This window comes from Epithele typhae (assembly GCF_022376455.1).
Source record: "Epithele typhae strain CBS 203.58 chromosome Unknown BXZ73scaffold_9, whole genome shotgun sequence".
In the NCBI taxonomy this organism is placed as follows: domain Eukaryota; kingdom Fungi; phylum Basidiomycota; class Agaricomycetes; order Polyporales; family Epitheliaceae; genus Epithele; species Epithele typhae.
The window spans coordinates 179,280-197,216 of record NW_025954200.1 but is presented as its reverse complement, the minus strand read 5'-3'; the positions used below and the strand labels follow the sequence as shown (position 1 = coordinate 197,216).

General features: G+C 59.3%; 8 protein-coding genes across 8 annotated transcripts; 3 read left to right on the top strand and 5 right to left on the bottom strand.

Moving 5' to 3' along the window:
• Positions 1–704: 704 nt before the first annotated feature.
• BXZ73DRAFT_42745 (3-ketoacyl-CoA reductase) lies at positions 705–2,154 on the bottom strand (the record flags this gene model as incomplete). The annotated part of the gene is made up of 8 exons (XM_048019017.1): positions 705–812; positions 865–1,204; positions 1,256–1,394; positions 1,481–1,609; positions 1,661–1,783; positions 1,837–1,873; positions 1,928–2,046; positions 2,106–2,154. 8 exons carry the CDS (start codon positions 2,152–2,154, stop codon positions 705–707), a joined length of 1,044 nt encoding a protein of 347 aa, XP_047880400.1.
• A 713-nt stretch (positions 2,155–2,867) lies between these two features.
• BXZ73DRAFT_7661 (uncharacterized protein) lies at positions 2,868–3,353 on the top strand (the record flags this gene model as incomplete). Its single annotated transcript, XM_048022476.1, has 1 exon — positions 2,868–3,353. A coding segment is annotated over one exon (486 nt), but the record flags the coding sequence as incomplete, so codon positions are not given.
• Positions 3,354–4,264: 911 nt separating this feature from the next.
• BXZ73DRAFT_42843 (40S ribosomal protein S2) lies at positions 4,265–5,275 on the top strand (the record flags this gene model as incomplete). Its single annotated transcript, XM_048019035.1, has 3 exons — positions 4,265–4,400; positions 4,466–5,104; positions 5,163–5,275. 3 exons carry the CDS (start codon positions 4,265–4,267, stop codon positions 5,273–5,275), a joined length of 888 nt encoding a protein of 295 aa, XP_047880398.1.
• A 350-nt stretch (positions 5,276–5,625) lies between these two features.
• Positions 5,626–7,101, bottom strand: BXZ73DRAFT_42812 (uncharacterized protein; the record flags this gene model as incomplete). Its single annotated transcript, XM_048019029.1, has 5 exons — positions 5,626–6,023; positions 6,110–6,268; positions 6,337–6,440; positions 6,495–6,611; positions 6,677–7,101. The coding sequence occupies 5 exons, from the start codon at positions 7,099–7,101 to the stop codon at positions 5,626–5,628; spliced, it is 1,203 nt and encodes a 400-aa protein (XP_047880397.1).
• Positions 7,102–7,317: 216 nt separating this feature from the next.
• BXZ73DRAFT_42838 (kinase-like protein) lies at positions 7,318–10,162 on the bottom strand (the record flags this gene model as incomplete). The annotated part of the gene is made up of 8 exons (XM_048019033.1): positions 7,318–8,842; positions 8,894–8,976; positions 9,029–9,107; positions 9,165–9,319; positions 9,369–9,460; positions 9,555–9,874; positions 9,932–10,002; positions 10,067–10,162. 8 exons carry the CDS (start codon positions 10,160–10,162, stop codon positions 7,318–7,320), a joined length of 2,421 nt encoding a protein of 806 aa, XP_047880396.1.
• A 273-nt stretch (positions 10,163–10,435) lies between these two features.
• BXZ73DRAFT_42594 (Homocysteine S-methyltransferase) lies at positions 10,436–11,719 on the bottom strand (the record flags this gene model as incomplete). Its single annotated transcript, XM_048018985.1, has 3 exons — positions 10,436–11,387; positions 11,444–11,586; positions 11,657–11,719. 3 exons carry the CDS (start codon positions 11,717–11,719, stop codon positions 10,436–10,438), a joined length of 1,158 nt encoding a protein of 385 aa, XP_047880395.1.
• A 533-nt stretch (positions 11,720–12,252) lies between these two features.
• On the bottom strand, positions 12,253–14,353 carry BXZ73DRAFT_42718 (amino acid permease; the record flags this gene model as incomplete). The annotated part of the gene is made up of 11 exons (XM_048019010.1): positions 12,253–12,438; positions 12,500–12,668; positions 12,726–12,885; positions 12,949–13,024; positions 13,084–13,299; positions 13,357–13,607; positions 13,664–13,740; positions 13,801–13,864; positions 13,919–14,027; positions 14,089–14,203; positions 14,325–14,353. The coding sequence occupies 11 exons, from the start codon at positions 14,351–14,353 to the stop codon at positions 12,253–12,255; spliced, it is 1,452 nt and encodes a 483-aa protein (XP_047880394.1).
• Positions 14,354–16,872: 2,519 nt separating this feature from the next.
• BXZ73DRAFT_98822 (uncharacterized protein) lies at positions 16,873–17,626 on the top strand (the record flags this gene model as incomplete). Its single annotated transcript, XM_048027805.1, has 4 exons — positions 16,873–17,081; positions 17,142–17,214; positions 17,298–17,541; positions 17,610–17,626. The coding sequence occupies 4 exons, from the start codon at positions 16,873–16,875 to the stop codon at positions 17,624–17,626; spliced, it is 543 nt and encodes a 180-aa protein (XP_047880393.1).
• Between the last annotated feature and the right edge of the window lie 311 nt (positions 17,627–17,937).

Here is a 17,937-nt window from a genome sequence, read left to right as displayed (position 1 = left end):
CGCGCGTCGGGACGCCTGGTGACGATACCGCATGACCATCGATGAATCGACTTAGGAAACCAGCAGGAAGTCAGTATGACGAGTGTTCGCAGGGTCGACGTCAAGTAGGTTGAAGTGAGAGGTACGCACGCTGATCAGGATGGTGGTCCTGCGCGGACAACAGCTATGTTTGGCATGCGGAGGAGGGGTGGCTAACGCATGAATGGAACACACTCCAGCCAGTGAGTCGGGAAAGAGCGCTTCTTGAACGCTGAGCCCCGAATACCGGGGTAAGTAGATCAGCAATCAAAAAGCACATCGGAACAGTTCAGGCTTTGGGTGGAGCTGGAGAGAACGCTAGACAAAGCGTGGAGCAAACCCTCTTCTGCGGTCGCAGTAGGAGGGTTCGCTCGTAACTTTCGTCGGCAGCCCTTACCAACCGGTCAATGAAGACATTAGGAGCATCTTCATGAAACAAGCTGCCATGAATATTGGTCAGTCTATATAACACACCCACGAGCGATTTTTGGGAGTAACAAGCACCCACCTGTCGAGGAATCAGGACGTCAGACAGTCTTATGATATTATCAAGGTCCATGATCATAAAGGTTCCTCTGCACGATAAGGTAGTGATCGTGTTAGGATAGTCTTTAGCGGAACATCCATTACAACAATATTAGTCGAATGTATGCATAGTATAATCCCGGGGGTAAGAACGCTGAGGTTCACTGCTTTTTGGCTTCACGCTCGAGTTTGCGAAGGGCACGGCGGCGGATATCTTTGTGGAGAGAGTGAGTGTAGCGGACATAGAGCATGTTCCAGCCAATCATGTGCTAGATATGGTGCGGTCATTAGGCTGTACTCGGTTCTCGTGCGAGGGCATACCATGACATAGTCGAGAAGAGCATGACTCCAGTAGGGCGTAACGACTCCTGGACGCTTGGTCCAGAGTGCACCGCATGGGAGGGCAATCTTGGAAAGGACGCTTCCGACAAACGCTTTGGGAGTGGGAATGAGAGCGCTCGCACGACGGATCTTCGACATGTTTGAGACAACGAAGTAGGTGTTGACGCATTCGACGTCGACGCCCATGCCGCAGACCTCTTCGTTGAGAGAACCGGTGAAGGAGGAAAGGAAGGCCTTTGTGCCCGCGTAGGTACTAAGCATGGGAGATGCAACACCTGTGCCAGAGAACGACCCCATGTTGATGATCAACCCGCGCTTTCTGCAAAAGAGAATGAGCGTCACAAGGAGAACATGCCGAGATGATACTCACTTCTCAACCATACCGGGGAGAATCATGCGGGTAATGCGGACGAGGGAGGTGACGTTGATGGTAACAATGTCTTCCATGTCTTTTTCGGCACATGCGCTCAAGTCCTCAGGGTACTGGTAGGACTTGCCAGCATTGTTAACTTCCCAGTTATGTCAGCACATGAAGCAGCAGCATATACTTCACTAGAGATGAAAGGGTGGGGTGTATGAAATACATGCCACTCACTGAGTACGCCGATGTCAAGACCAGAAAGCTCCGCCCTGAACTTTCGCCATTGAGTGGCATCATCGACTTTGGAGAAATCCATGACTACAGCCTTTGCTTGCACCTTCTTGTCACCTGAGGACAGCCCCTCTATTTGTACGGTTAAAACCAGTCTGTGTGGTGATCTTATGGTACACATACCGATCTCTGTGACCAAGGAAGCGAGAGCTGGCGCGTTCCTCGCAGACACGACGACATTGAAGCCTTTTTTCGCAAGCTGAAGAGCGTACTCGCGGCCAATACCCTCAGAAGCCCCCGTTACGACTATGTGCGCATGATGAGCACATAGAACGCGCCGAGAGAAACCAGAGACTCACCTGCCCAAGCTCCCTTGCCAGCACCATATTTCTTGAGCTGGAGGACGACACGTCAGGCCGCGCGCGTTGATATCATGCAAGAGACACGCACGTTCTTGCCTGAGACGACGAATGTCTGGAGGAGAACGAAGAGGGTCTTGAGTGCGAACCTAGCGACGGTGAAGCTCCCGATCGCAAACACAAAAAGCGCGAGCTTGGGATAGTCGGTGACTGATTGGGAAAAGCGGTCAGCGCGAGGCACATTCTCGAGCACATGCGCAGCTACGCACCGAGGACGTGGGAGGACGGTATTGGGACCGCGGAAAGGAACGATGCCATCACGACAGAGGAGCGACGAGACGTGGGGTCTGGTGGGAGGACCGCTGGAGGACCGCGCGTGGAGGACTTGACGTCGTGCGCGAGCGTTCGCGGGCGGAGCGCCCAAGTTCGCGTCTCTGCTCTCGCCACTCGTCTGGATATCTGCTGCGGCTGTTTCTTCCTTGTTTCGATTGCAACGAGACCACGCCGCTTGGGCTCTGCGAGTCTAACCGGGCGCCGATTGCGTCCGTTCGGCGACTTCCTCTCGTGGGAGCACGGTGCGTCGTCTGCATTCTCCTCTCGATCTCGTAAGTGCGCCATGGGACCGTCATCGCGGGGGTCAACGAACGATGCTCGCAGCGGGACGCTCGCCAGCTTGGCGCGGACACGGTGGGCAGGCTCTCGCACGCGGCCTTCACGCGGACAACATGCAAGGGCACATTCTGCTCCAGCTGCAGCCGCGCCCTGCCGGGGGGCATCGATCCGAGGATCCATCAGGCGTCCGCGCCTTCGTCTTCCCCCCCTCTCTCTCGCCTGTATGCGGCCCTTCTGAGCTCTTGCATCCTGCGCTGTTGGTTGCTCTCTCATCACGCACGCCGGAGAGGCCCCCAGCGTACGCGCTCTTGCTCAGCACCCTGCCCCCGCTCATGACCGCACGCTTTGGCATATCAGACGCCAGTCGCTCACCCCCAAGCCTGAACAAAGGCATGCCGCACACCGCGCTCACTACCCCCCTCGACCCCGACGGCCTCTACATAGCCACCGTCGCGCTCACCAACAGCTTTCACTGGTCTCTCATTCACGTCGATCGCGATGGCGCCGCGACCGGCCACCACTGGGCTGCCACCACCTCGAATCCTCACGGGCCCGAGGGCTACATGGCCTTCACCCTCTCTACCCTCCCGCCGTCCGATCCCCGCGTAAAGCGCCAGCAGGTGCTCGGCTACTTCAAGGTCCCCGCGTGGCCCCCCTCCATTGAAGCCGCCGCGCTCCACGATGCATGCAACGCGGCTATCCCGCGGAGCTCACCAAGCGCGCTCCAAAATCGCGCCGCGAACTTGAACTCTCGCACGTGGGTCACTCGCGTTCTCGCCCGTCTACATCCCGAGCACGCCTCCGAGGTCGAGGATTTCGTACTTCGCCACAGCCGCGTTTTCGGCGACGAGGCCGCGCGCAGCTTCCTCTTCAACAAGCCATATCCCGCTGCGGTCCTTACCGTCGGCCACTGTCCGCCGGAGGTGAGCATCTCGGAGCGCACTGCGGCAGGTCTGCTAACCCTCAAGGTAGTGTGGTGTTTGCGAAGTACGGACGCGTTCACGTACGAATACCCAATGATCTCGCTCCTGCGCGTGCGCTCCTTTTCGCCTCATACATTCCGCACGCTATCGTGGGGTGTGTCGATAGGTATGTTATACCACTCGTCGACGGAATTCCACAAACACATGCTCTGCACGCTCTGCCCGATATATACCCATGCTCTCTTGCTTTAATACAACTTGACCGTGTTCAGGACAGCTCGTGCAGTTCGCCTACGTGTTACGTCCCCGTCTACAGCATGCATCTGACTAGTACTGTTTGTACGACATCGTGCGTGACGAGGTTGGAAGAGACCTGATTGCAACACTGTACTTCGTTCTACCCTATGCAGTCCATGAAAATACCCAACTCTCGCCGTCCGCGTAACTCGTCTATTGTTATCTTGACCCATCCACTGTTATCAACTTGTTCGCTCGGACATCCACTACATGGATTTCTGTGGACCATTCCGCCGCTCGAAATTATACTCCGTTGTATACGTGCGCTCCTGCTCAAAGACATTCGGGGAAAAGGTTAAACCCACAGGATGAATGGAGGCGCTGAAGTGTTGTTGAGGTGGGACCCCGGAACGGAGACCCGGCAGATGCCGGGGGCCCTGCCAGAATCTGCTGTGGAGGTGGTCGCCGTATACCGCGTCGTCCACGCATCGCCCGGAAGCCCGCTCGTCGCCAACGCCCGACGCCTCAAAACAAACCCACAGCGGTACGTCTGTCTATCCTGTGCGTTGGCTGAATAACGGGTGGATTGGAGCACGGCAATGGGTTGGATGGCGGACCGGCCGTTTGGATGTTGATCGCTTCCCTCTAGGTCCACCATGTCGTCAAAACTCCCCTCCGTTCTCAGTGCCACCGACGAGGAGATCCAGCTCCTTCTCGCGGCCCAGTCGCACATTGGGTCGAAGAACTGCGACAAGCAGATGCTTTCTTACGTCTGGAAGCGGCGGAACGACGGTCAGTGTCCTTACACCCATCCCGTTGAGAGCGCGGCTCTCAGACCCTTCCCCCGCACTCCTCAGGTGTTCACATCATCAACATTGGCAAGACCTGGGAGAAGCTTGTCTTGGCTGCCCGTATCATCGCCGCCATTGAGAACCCAAACGACGTCTGTGTTATCTCCGCCCGCCCATACGGTCACCGTGCCGTCCTCAAGTTCGCTGCCAACACCGGCGCGCAGGCGATCGCCGGCCGTTTCACGCCCGGTAGTTTCACCAACTACATCACCCGCTCCTTCAAGGAGCCTCGCCTGATCATCGTCACCGACCCGCGTGTCGACCACCAGGCGATCCGCGAGGCGTCATACGTCAACATTCCCGTCATTGCCTTCTGCGACACCGACGCGCCCCTCAAGTTCGTTGACGTCGCGATCCCCATCAACAACAAGGCCCGGAACTCGGTTGGTCTTGCGTGGTGGCTCCTTGCCCGTGAGGTCCTCCGCCTCCGCGGCACGATCCCCCGCACCTCGGACGGCTGGAATGTTATGGTCGACATGTTCTTCTACCGTGATCCCGAGGAGGTTGAGAAACAGCAGCAAGAGGAGGCCGCTGCGAAGGTCGCGGCTGCTGCTGGTGAGCAGGTTGAGCCGCCTGCTGTTGATTGGGATGTCACCTCTGCGCCTGTCGCGGGTGGCATCAACCCTGGTCTTGTTGCCGGCGAGGGTGCGTGCTCTTGTATATATGCGTCCGTCTATCCGCTCAACAACATGCTATGCAACAGGTGGTCTCGACTGGTCCGCGGAGCCCGCCGCTGGTGGCCCCACCGACTGGTCAGCAGAGCCTGCGGCGGCTGGCTGGGGGGCAGAGCCCGCCGGCACGAGTGGCTGGGAGTGAAGGGTCGAGTCGCGGGTCCTCGTGGACTGACACCACCATTTGTCGCCGTCTGGCAGTGTTGTGCTGTATTCGGGAGCTTATGTCTACGACATGCCCACCCTCACGCCTTTTTATTGATGCAAAAATCATGTACAGCGTATGACGAACACAACTTGCTTGCTTTCGCTCCCGAGCTCGTCCTGTATATCTCATTGTACTACGAACACGCAATGGACGGCGTGAGAAGCCATCACACGAGATACAGATGCTGTCTTTTCTGTTGGAGAGCACCAAGATCGCCGTCAATAAGTCAAGTCTACAAGTACAGGGCCAGATCTTCTACTCCGCCGAGGACCATTTTCTGTCGGTACTCAGTCCATGCTACCGACGGGCTCGCTCTTGAGAGCCTCGTGCATGGCCTCCACCTCGTCCTGTACACGCTCGATGGACTTGAAGTACTTGACGGTCTTGACGTGGAGCTCGGCGGTGGCGTCCTCGTCGACGACGATGAGTGCCCAGGGGTGCATCTGGAGGGCGGAGAGCGTCCAGAGGTGGTTGACGCCCTCCTCGATCGCCTTGGAGAGCGCGAGGGCCTTGCGCTGGCCGGTGACGACGACGACGACCTCGCGGGAGTCGAGCACGGTGCCGACGCCGACGGTGAGCGCCATGCGGGGCACGAGCGCGATGTCGTTGTTGAAGAAGCGGGCGTTGGCGAGGATGGTGTCGTAGGCGAGCGTCTTGATGCGGGTGCGCGACGCGAGCGACGAGCCTGCGCGTGAGGAGAGAGAGAGAGGGGGGGGGGCGCAGTGAGACCACCGTCCATGCGCGAGGGATGGAGAGGAGAGTTGCACTCACCGGGCTCGTTGAACGCGATGTGGCCGTCCTCGCCGATGCCGCCGAGGAAGAGCTCAATGCCGCCGTGGGCCTTGATTTTCTCCTCGTACGCCTTGCACTCCTTGATGAGGTCCTTCGCGTTCCCGTTCAGGATGTTCACCTGCGACGGCGGGATGTCGACTGCCCGCGCGCGATCGTAGTGAGTGTCAGGCGTGAAGTCTATCGCACGCGCTGAATTGAGAACGCACCATGGGAGAAGAACTCGCGGAACATGAAGGTGTGGTAGGACTCGGGGTGGTCCTCGGCGAGGCCGACGTACTCGTCCATGTTGAAGGTGATGACATGTTTGAACCTGCGGCGCGCGTGAGCTCAGCGCGCGGCTGGAGAGGGCGCGGGGAGAACGCACGAGAGCTTCCCGTCCTTGACGAGGGTGATGAGGTGCTTGTAGGTCGGGATCGGGGACGAGCCCGTCGGAAGCCCGAGCACGAACGGCCGCTCCGCGGTCGGCTTGAAGTCGTTGATCCTGCCCGCCCGCGTCAGTCCCGCTCTATCGCGCGGCCCGGCAGATGGGAGGAGAGGAGGACTGACCGCTTGCAGATGTAGTTCCCGATGTACTCGCCCACGGCGGTCGCGTTGTCGCGGATGATGAGACCTGGGACGAGGGCCTGTGAGTCGCGTGCGCGAGGAAGAGGGAGCCGACAGGCGCGTACGCATGGTCCTGGCTTCGGTGCGGGAAGAAGGGCCGGGCGCGGTACCTGGGTAGAGGTGGGGGTCGACGAGGAAGGGAGGACGTGCGCGAGGAAGGATGCACTGGGGGGCGGGCTGCAAAACTGTAGAGGCCTGTTGATTTTGTGCCCTAGACTCAAAGTCAAAAGGCAGATGGCCCTGAGGCGCGGGGGCGCATATGCTCGCTCGGCTTCCTGATGAGCTCGATGGGCATATCGATCGGGTGCGCGCGCGGTGCTAGTCGGCGGGCGGGCGGAGGAGGGCGAGCAACGTGCTCCGTCCACCATGTGCGCCGCCCTTCCCGCCCGCGCCACCCGCCGCCACTTCGGTCCGCTTCGACCGGCAGGCGTCCATGCTGCTGCACCACGGCTGGAGGCAAGTCTGCATACGCTTCGGTCCCTACTCCGCGTCACATGCCCCGTACACAGCGTGGGGCCAGGTGGAATAATATCCAAGTAAGAGAATAGCAAGGGGAAAAAAACATCGTCGTCCGGGATCCCTCGTCACGACCGCGCCCGGCCCTGCAACGCCTGCCGCGCCTCCTCGCTCGCCATTCGCGCCTTTGCGACCGACGACCGCACCGTCCCGCTCGAGCCCACACCCGCCGACGCCGCCCGCGAACTCGCCTTCGCCGAGTTCAACGCGGCCACCGCCCGTAACGTCGCAGTCGCGCTCTTCCGCGGCCCTGCCCGCGCCGGCTTGCTCGTCACCTCCGCCTTCATCGCACGCTCCTCCACCTTCTTCACGAACGGGCTCGGTAGGTTCTCCACGTCGTCCAGGTCGTACTGCGGCGCGGGCGCCTTGCCCAGCGCTGTCGCCGCTGCCACGGCAGCGGACGTCGGGGCGGCCGAGAAGGCGGCCGAAGTCGACGCCGCGCGTTGCAACTTCGCGCGCGCGGTGGGCGCCGACGAGGGGCCGGCCTCGGAGGATGCAGCAACAGTGGCCGACCGTGCTTGAAGGGCTGCCGAGGACGACGCAGCGCGGATCGACGGGCGCCGGAGCCTCGTGGGCCTCGCCGGGGGAGCGAGTGTCGAGCCTGAGCTTGAGCCCGAGCCCGACGAGGACGATGTCGGGAGGGGGAACGTCGACTGCTTGGGTGTATGTTCGCCGTCGCTCTTCAGGCTTCCGCTCCTCCGCCGCTCGTGACGCTGGCTTGCGCTAGGACGCGTGTCCGTTTCGTACCCGTCCTCGTCGAGCTCGCCATCGGTGTCGCTCGCCTCCGCGTCAAAGTCGAAGATCTTCGCGAATTTGAGGTCCACCTTCGGGGTGTCCACGAACAGCTTCGCGAGCTCGGCCGGAGATGGTGTCGCGACGGGCTCCCCGGTTGCGGTCAAGATGACACCCTTCATCGCCGACGGCGGCGGCGCGTCCAGGTTGAGGTTAAGGGACTTTGTGGGTATTGGCGTCTCGAACACCGGGAGCTTGCACGGCCGAGGTCCACTCTTGACGGTCTCTGGCGAGTCCGCCAGCTGGCTCAACGGGGCCATGATATTCTTAACCTCCTCAAGCGGGTTCTTCGATCTTGTCCTCCGCTCGTTGGCTGGAACAGCGTCAGCTGCCTTGCGCGCCTCAAGCTCGCGCCCTACGGTCGCGAGCCGCTCCCGTTCCCGCTCGAGCTCGTCCGCACGCTCTTGGACCCATTGCATGCGCTCCTCGACAGCGCGTGCCATGCCCTCCCTCGTCTGTCGCTCCCACTCCGTCCACATACGTGACATCTCCTCTTCGCGGCGCCGGACGGCCTCCATGATCTCCTGCTCGCGCAGCGCCATCCGCGAGGCGACCTCCTCCTCCTTCTTCACCGCCATTGCGCGGAGCTCTTCCTCTCGCCGAACGATGGCGGCCCGGATGCGCTGGTGCAACGTGGTTTCCGCGTTCGCGATGACGTTGCGCAGGCTGACAAGCTCTTCATCCTTCTGTGCGATGACTGCGACCATCTTCGCCTCGCGTTCAGCAAGAAGTGCCTCCTTTGCGGCAAGGTCGCGTTCCTTGGAGAGAAGGCCGCTCTTGTGCGCCTTGACCGTGTTCAGCCTGCCAGCATGTTGAGCGTTGGAAGCTGACGGGCGGAGCTGCTGCACTTACATCTTTTGGGTCTCAAAGACCTTGTTGGCAAGATCGATGCGCTCATGTTGGAGGAGTTGGCTCGCAGACGGACGCATAGCAGGCTGGCGTTCGTCAGCACGTGGACTATACCTCATGACATAGAAAGCCACCTACGTTGAGGTTGAGCATCTGCTTAATGACCGCAGTCATTGCTGGGCTGTACCCCTTGGGCAGTGGAGGTATCCGTCCATTGCTACAGGATTCGCCAACGTGAGCATCGACAGGCTGAGCACTCAACAAAGATACGGACCGGATGAGGATACTGAGTTCCGCATGCGTCTTCGCCTCGTGGAATGGCGGCTTCAACGCGCAGAGCTCGTAGATCAGACACCCTAATGACCAGATGTCCGACTTGGAGTCGTATGCTTTCTCTTGCATGAGCTCGGGGGACATGTAGTAGGGAGTCTATGTGATATCAGAGACGAATAACAGAAAGACTGTGGATCGAGCGTACTCCAACATAAGTGTTCGCAAAGCTTGCTTGTGAGAGGGCTTTTGAGAGGCCGAAATCGCCGAGCTTTACGTTATTGTTCTCGTCCAGGAATACTATCGGCGGTTGAAGAGAATGGTCGAAATTAGAAACCGAATAGCAGAAACGCGGACCGCGGACGCATGAAGCAACAAAAACCCGACGACTCACCATTATCAGGCTTCAGGTCTCGATGAAGAATTTGCGCTCGCCGGTCCTTGTTATCACACTCGATCCCCACACTACTTGTCCGGCCATGGGCATTGTTGGGGTGGTGGCAATAGTTGAGGGCGAGGAGGAGTTGCATGAAATAGTTCCAGACAGTGTCTTCGGGGATGAGGCGGTTGTGTCGCTGGGCTTGTTTGATGACGGAGGAGAGGTCGCCGCCTCCGCAGTACTCCATGAGGATGTAAAGAATTCCGGCGTCGCGGTCAACATAGCGGTCGTGGTAGCGTACAATGTGTTCATGATGGAGGTCCTTAAGGATATTTCTGGGGGAGCGGCATTGGGTTGGCACAGGCGGTTCGGGAGAGCAGCAGACAACTCACACTTCGGCCACGATCTGCTTCCGATCCCGCTCAGACATGCGCTCAAAGTTGAGTTCCTTGCGGGCAAACGTCTGTGCGCCCCAGGGGCCCCCAATTGAACAACAGGCAGCACAGCGGATGTGACGGAGTACTCACGAGACTGTCAGCTGTCCGACGGACCTTGCGGATGATTCCAAACGAGCCATTCCCAATGACATCTCCAGGTTCGTACTGTTCGAGTGGGGAGGCCATGGTGGCTGGCAGACGGGAGGGGGGAGGTGGTGGAGAGAAATGTCGATGCCGGAAGACGCCCAGCCGCCTGAATTCGAACCAAAGCGCCCACGCATGGCGTAGACGCCCTTCGCGTCCTCCGTCTCACGTGATCGCGTCATAATCAGCCACCCTACATTCCGCGCAACCCCGGGAGCGCGCATATTGCTAACTCCTTCCTCGTCTTGTGATCGCGTCTCTTGGGAAGAAAGACGTCTTTAGAAGTGTGCGCCCACAGGGGCCGGTTTCATAGGACTACAGAATGAACCGATGCTGCTTCAATCCAGCAATCTCGTCCGGACCTGTTTTGCAACACCCTCCAACCACGATCCCCTCCCAGCAGCCGGATTGTAGTGCTACCCTGCCGATGTCGCCGACGTCTTTGGCCCACGGGGTACCTTCTCTGCTTGTCCCCTTCCACGACTGCGTCTCTGGGATGTAGACGTCTCCCCGATTCGGGTGCATCACTAGCCATGGCTGCCGACCGTGCAGCTCCGCAAACCGCTTTGCAACGCCTCCCGCGTCCTTCAAGATATGCGGAAGGGACTCGAGGGCGGTGCAGTTGACACCGAACGCCCATGGAGTCGCTTCGTCCTCGTCGTCTCCGAGCAGCACGCTCTCTGCCACCTCCGTCGCGGTTACCCACCCGCCCCGGGCGTCGGCCCTCTTCTCGGGCGAGTGCCCGTCCGGATGCACGGTGCTGATCCACCACGGCTTCGCCGCTAAGCCGGGCTTCATCTCGTACAGCCGCGCAACCGCGCGCCGGATCGCGCGCACCTCCCGGACGAGTGGGACGGTTTCGAACGCGAGGTAGTCGACTGCGCCCCACACCTCCGCGTCGCCTGCGAACACCACGAGCCGCTCGAGGTGGAAGGCGGCGAGGGCGTCGACCGCCGCCGCCTCCTGCGCGCGCCCGGCGTCGGTGTCCAGTGGGAAGGCGTTTGTCTTGTCCGCGCCGTCCCTCGCGCCAGGCCCGTAGGGCGGCGGATAGAAGCCGTCGAACTCCTGCGCTGGGTAGAGCGTCGCGCCGTAGGGGCCGAGCGAGATCGCGACGCGTGGCGGCGTGCGCGCGCCGTTGTTGCCGGAGCCGCGTGCGAGGAAGCGCCGCCGGGCTTCGAGCGCGAGGCGGACGGACTCGAGCATGATGCGCTCGGCGTCCGCGCGCGCGTAGCCGGCGCGGTCGAAGGTGTTGAACGCGCACTGGTACCTGCGGGGATAGCGGGGTCGTTGGGCTTCAACGCGGTCGCAGAGGGGAAGACGCACGTGGAGGTGAGGACAATGTCCGCGCCGGCGTCGAGGAAGGCGAGGTGGACGGCGATTATCACCTCTGGCTCTTCGTCGACGGGCTTGGCCGACCACAAGGGGGTGGAGATGTTTCTGTGGAACACATCTTCGAGGGTGGTGCCCTGAGCAAGGGCACGGTGTGAGAGGTCTTCTCAGCTGTATTATGTGGCAGGCTCGTAGCGCGGCACTTACCAGGCCGCCATCCAAGATGAGAACATTGGATGATGGCGTGGAAGGGGATCGTGCTGCAGCCATGTGCTGATTAGATTCTGCAAGGCAGCTGGACGTAGGGCAGAGAAGAGTTGTGGGCAGCGGCGGGTGCGGTGAGCACCTGGGCACAATCCAGCCCCGCTATCGATCGCTCGTCAGGTGGCGTCTCCAGGCCGTCTTCCAGTCCTCTGCGTCTTCCGTCCTTCCAAAGACCGAGTGGCACTTGCTGCCAGCTTCCGACCACGACTGACACATATCCTCACCCGGGGCTCGGGTCTCAAACTTTACTTTACAAACTATAACATCTATTCAGTGATACGATAACGACGATACCATCTACTTTTACAGCCTGGCAAGATCCGGAAGCGGGACATTTGCAGACACATTGAGTACTGGGATCCGTTGATCACATCTACGAACCGGCATTGTCAGGCCTGAGTAGATGATCCGAGTACTCGAATAACAATACTTACCAGCTTCCCCCAAACGCGTTCCAACCAGTTCCTTGGCGGCAGGTCATCGTGACTGGAAACGCGGACAACGTGAGGCACGGTCTGCGCCACATGATACACCCCGACTTACGAGGCATCGAGGACTTCCTGAAGGCCAGTTTCGAAGTCCATCTGGTCATAAGGTACGAGCGGTGCTCGGCTGTATACTTTCATGCCGCAGTAAAGGACCGGGAAGAGCCCCACCGCCAGGTAGTTTGTGACGAAGGTGTCTGGTGCCCAATGCCCTTTCAGGAACACCGTCCATCCGCTAATCTGTAACGGGATAGTCTGTGACATCACTTTCACAGGGAAGCCAAACAAGCGCGAAACTCACCAGGACCACTGTCAGGCACCCGATAGCGGCATACCACGCAGCGAACGGCTGAAGGGGGGACTTATATGGGAGCGAACGCCGGTCGATGCCTTGAGCCCTGAGTCCGCGATAGAACCGAATGTAGGTCACGGAGATCCCAAACCAACTCGACAATCCGGCCACAGCGGTGCTGAAAACGTGTCGTGTCGGCACGCCAGCGTAAATTCGTACCCGCGATTTGACTCACATGTTGGCAAACCAGCCGAAAACTTTACCGCTGCCGCTAGTGACACCCATATACGCGAGGAACGCGAAGGAGGCGCAGAAGACGAGCGATACCCACGGTAGGCCATGGCGTGTCACTTTGGTGAAGATCTTTGGCGCATTGCCGTTGATCGCGAGTCCGTCTAGTCCGTGAGTGGGCGAAGAGTTAGTGTATGTTCTCGACCGAACGCGAGCGCCACACTCACAAAGAGCACGTGAACTGGAGTACAAGTCACTATTTGCCGCCGACCAGGCAGACGTAAGGATGACTGCGTTGATTACCTGCATGGGGGGTTGCGAGTCAATCAAAGGCTTACTCGTACAGATCTGAGCATGCTCACCGAAGGGAGGCCCTTGATCCCGGCGTTGCTGATGGCGATGACGAAGGGTGAGGCGGCGGCGGTACCAGTGCCGAGCGTGAGCCTCTCATCGTCGGACGGAACGAGCAGCCCGATGATCGTGACGCCCCCAATGTAGAACAGAAGGAGGCGGATATAGACGCGCTTGATAGCCTTCGGAATGTTGCGACGGGGGTTCTTCACCTCAGCGCCTGCGATCTAGCATTTCCCGTGAGCACCGGCGTAAACGATGTGTGGGAACAGTGGAGGACTCACCGCAACCACCTCGGTTCCAATGAACGAGAATGCCGCTTGAGTCATCACAGCGGACCAGCCCAGGAAACGGCCTTTCGCGCCCTCGATGCCGTTGAACTGAACAAAAGGTCCCGGGTGCTTCCAGTAGCGGAAACCCAGGCGGTCATGACTCGGGCCTCCACCAAGGTCAATAACGATGCCGAGGATGAGAAGCCCGACAATGGTGACGACCTTGATGGAAGCAAAGATGAACTCGGCTTCACCGTAAGCCCCTACAGAAACCCCATATTTAGACGGAAGATTTCGTCCAGTGGTCCAGACGACGAACCTGCACCAAGCATGTTGATTGTGAGGACAACAACAAGGCACATAGTTATCCATACTGCGGGGTTGACCTCTGAATTCCTATCAAACACGAGTGTCATTAGTGATAGATACGGTGCGGACAATGTTGGCGAAGCGTACCAATAACCGATCAGGACGGATGCGGCGCTGAGCTCTGCAGGGAGAACGAGAGTCCAGTTATACCCTGATATCGCATGTGAGGCGGGGGTCTACGCTAGGCAGTAGGTCTGCCGCTTACAGTAGAGCCACCCAAGTGCGAACGACCAGGCCGGGTCGACGAACCGCTCGGCGAACGTGAGATGTCCTCCGGGAATGGGCAGGAAGGCAGCCATCTCTCCCAACGAAATCTGACGTACGTGAGGAATGAGAAGCTGTAGAGATAAGCCGCGGGAGGAGACTTGCCATGACGGTGTAGCAGAGGGAACCAATTGCTATGTAAGCAAGCAGCATGCCGATGGGCCCTCCCGTGTGCAGCGCGGAGGCCGTCCCGAGGAAGAGTCCAGTGCCAATGACACCTGAGTCGCTTCAGCCTCAGCCCTACCGGAGTCGTGTGGACTGCAAAATGCTGGTCTACGCACCTCCGATACTGTGTGGGGGGCAGACGGGTAAGTGTTTGAGCATCAGCGTGAACAAAGTGGGCTGACCTGATCATAGCAATGTGCCTGTTCTTCATCTGCCGTTTGAGTCCATTCTGCTCCTCGATATCTGCGCCGCTGGAGGTGTCTTGGACAGGGGCGAACTCGGCTTTCTCCTTCGAAGGTGCCATTGTGTCGCGCGCGGCGGGAGCCTGGACGTATGTATGGGAAGGAGCGCGAGGCAGCCACGCAGCGCGGGGACACACGAAGGAGAAGGGCGGCGAGCAGAGGACCTTGTGGTAATTATACTGAACCCAAGCTGAGGCGCGACTAGACTCCCACTTTTTTGCCGTGGGTGATGCAAACGCGGATCGGAGATGGATCTCGGGTGGGTGGCGTCGGGCAGCTGAGGATCAGACGTAGCAGGCTAGTGCGACCCTGGAGCTGCAGGAGCATTGCTGGCCACAATGCATCTTCTATCCGAAACGCAGTGTTCAGAAGGTCTGAGACTGCTCGGGATGTGTCCCCCGGAGGGTGTGGGTGACAGACGCGGGTGGGAGCAGGATAAGTGGTACGCATATAGAGAGAAGGCCGGATGCAAGATAAGCTGTATTTGACGAGGCCGGTGGGGGCCGGGGTTGACGGATACTGTCAGGACAGCGACTAACGGTAACCTAGGGTACCTTTAGTGCGAGCTCGCGGTGAACGTCGTGCAGAAGATGAGAGGGTGGCTGATGGACTTGCCCAAGGAGTTGCCGAGGCTCCACTGTCCGGTTCGCCGGTCCAAACTCCGCACTGATTGCAATTTGTCCAACTCCGCGCGCGTTTGCTTCCATATATGGTTAGAGGGCACGTGTGTCGACGGTTTTGATCTCATGTAGTATCACTCGCCCTCGCAGCCATTTCCCAACCCCAGTCAGTTCCTGACTCAGTGGGAGTGCAGTGTATAGGTATGTCTTCATCGGACGCTGCTGGAATACGCATTGAAGCATGGGAAACTGGGAGTAGACTGATCTCGCGCTTCCTGGCCTCGACCTCCCCGTATGCACCTCACAATGTACCAAGATGAGGACATGGAGGCACTATGATCGACACAGACCTCCAGGTGTGAGCACTACTTATATACTTTGTATGCATCTCGCCTTCGTTTGAGCGACATCCATGAACAGCGCGAGCGCGAGGCCGTCCAGAAGAAACTGGGGAGTTCGTCTCCCCTCTCTCTTTGTCTCGCTATTCTCCACGCTTCTTGCATTCACCGACACCCCGTTCACTTTCTTCCGCGCGTCATGTCTTCCACCATACGTCTGCATGCATACAGTTCAGCCCTACTCCTGTGCCACGCTCGAGCAAGAACCCTCCTGATGATCGGTTGCCTACCTTAACATCATCAAGGCAATCAACATGGCTGAGAGCATTCCTCGTCCTCGATGCACGAAATAGCCTCGTCGCGTCCCCAAGATGCACTCGAGGCCAAGCTCTCGGGAGTCGGGGTAGCCGCACAACTCTCCAATATTGACGGTAAGCGTCTGAGCCTGGTGTTGCGCATACTGCTCGAGTGTCCTACATGGCCCATTTACGTCATTTCGACCTCATGTACTACCAATTTTCGTATGCTTATTAACAGTGCGAAGTAAATCTATTCGTCTGAAGTAGCCACAGGCACAATCTCGGAGCAGTAAGTAATACTTTTGGTGGAAGGCCCGCCAAGGAGGCGCCCAGGGGACAGGGCGCCCGTCCAGAGCGCCCAGTCAGTTGTGGTCTCGAACGTTACGGTTTACCCGGCCGACTGGCTCGAGTAAGACGTACGTCTTGAACGTTTATCCGGCCGCATCGTTGAGTGCAGGCTGCTGGTCAGGGTGGTCGAAGCGAGAACTTCGCCGAGAAGCCGATTTCATCGTCGGCTCCCGGGCCGTCCTCTCCGGAGTCCATCTGTCTACTTATTGATGCAGTCGGATGCCTTCTTTGCCTCTTGCCGCTATCCTTCAGCATCCTCCACACTAAGTACCTGCTTGTCTGCTTGTTCGTCGCTCAGGCCATACAAATCCGTCAGCCCCGTTGCACTGCGCCTTCAGAGCGGAGTCAATCTCATTCTGTGCACCTACCTGCCTTGTCTGTTGTCTCCAGGACACGCTCTTTTACTCTATCCTGGGTACAACCCGACTCACCAGTATCCCGGCGCACTGCGGCTCTGTCTCGTTCTTTCATAAGTCTGTCACTCCAGATGCCATCCCGGGTACAGCTTGTGGGCGGCGGGCGCACTCGCAGCTGCCTCTGGGCGGTACTGGACGGGACTCCCCTCGCACCGACTTGCCTGTCTTGGCTACCCCGCCGCCTCCTTCAACGACCTTTCTTTGTGCCTTCTCTCGTGTGGCGGCACTTCACCAACGTCAGTCCGTGCGCGGAGGCGCATACTACATAGCCTTGTATTCTGAACGCTTGCGCCCGCTGTCGTCCATTTATGTTACCTTGCCATACTGGAAGCGACCTTCCTCAGGCAGTGGCGGGAACGGCTGGCGTATAAAATGCCTCGTGTAACGACGAACGCGGCACATACCTCTGCGACCTCCACCCTCACCTCTCTCCACAGCCATCTCAGTTCCACACACCAACATCTACGATGTCGAAGCTCTATAATTACGACATGCGGCGGGTGCAGCAGATCAAGGACTCTATCGACCGTCCTACCATCTGTGGCTACCTCCCCACCAGCTCCTCCCGTCGCTCGCGCACTGCGCGCTACCTCGGCGGCGCGGCGCGGATCGTGGGCATCCTGCGCGACCGGCTCTCGTCTTGGCAGGTGCGCGAATACGATCGGCTCCACCACGCGTACGTCCCCGCCGCCGTTCCCTCTCGAGCGCGGCCCGAGGCTGACACCATCTCGCGCAGCGCTATGGCGATTCCCGAGAACTGGGTTCAGGAATGCCACGACGCAGCGAGAAAGCTGTGGCAGTATGCGTCCGTACGTCTCGGGCCGACCCGTTCCCCGCCCGCTCCTCGAGACCCCTGCCCGCTCACGCGTGTCTCGCTTTCGTTTCTCTCCAGAGCATGGACATGTACGTCCCTCGCCCCCCGGAGCGGCACGTCCACTTCCAAGACCGGCACGCGAGCGCTTTCTCCAGCAAACCCCTCGCGGGGCGGTACGCGGCGCCCTCGTCGACCTCGAGCGCCTGCTCGTCCTGCCCGTCCTCGGGCTGCTCCTGCTCCGCGACGGACGGAAGCTACTACTCCCCCGGTTGGAACTACCAGTGGTTCGCGGCACTGCCCTCGGTCTGGGTCCCCCTCCAGAGTACGTACACCCGTCGCCGCCTTCCGGCTGCCGCATGTGGTGACTGACGCCTTGGGGCCCCACCACAGCACGCTTCGCTTGGTGAGCTCGGCTCGGTCCGCAGGCGTTGGACGCACTGGCGCACAGCCTTTTTCACCTGCTTCTCTTGATACCCTTAAGTACGGACCGCGCTGCCAGAAACGGACTGAATGCGGGCGATGTATTTGTTTTGTTGTATTCGGCGATACCCTGATACCCCCCCCCCCTCCGGAATGCTTTGTTCCTACGACGCTGACGACCTTTATGACGTACATACACGAACCCTCCACTTGAATATAACGCACGACGACTCTTACACACGCTCGGTGATTCGACGCGCTTCCCGCGAATGAGACGATTTTGGACGTGACGCGCCGG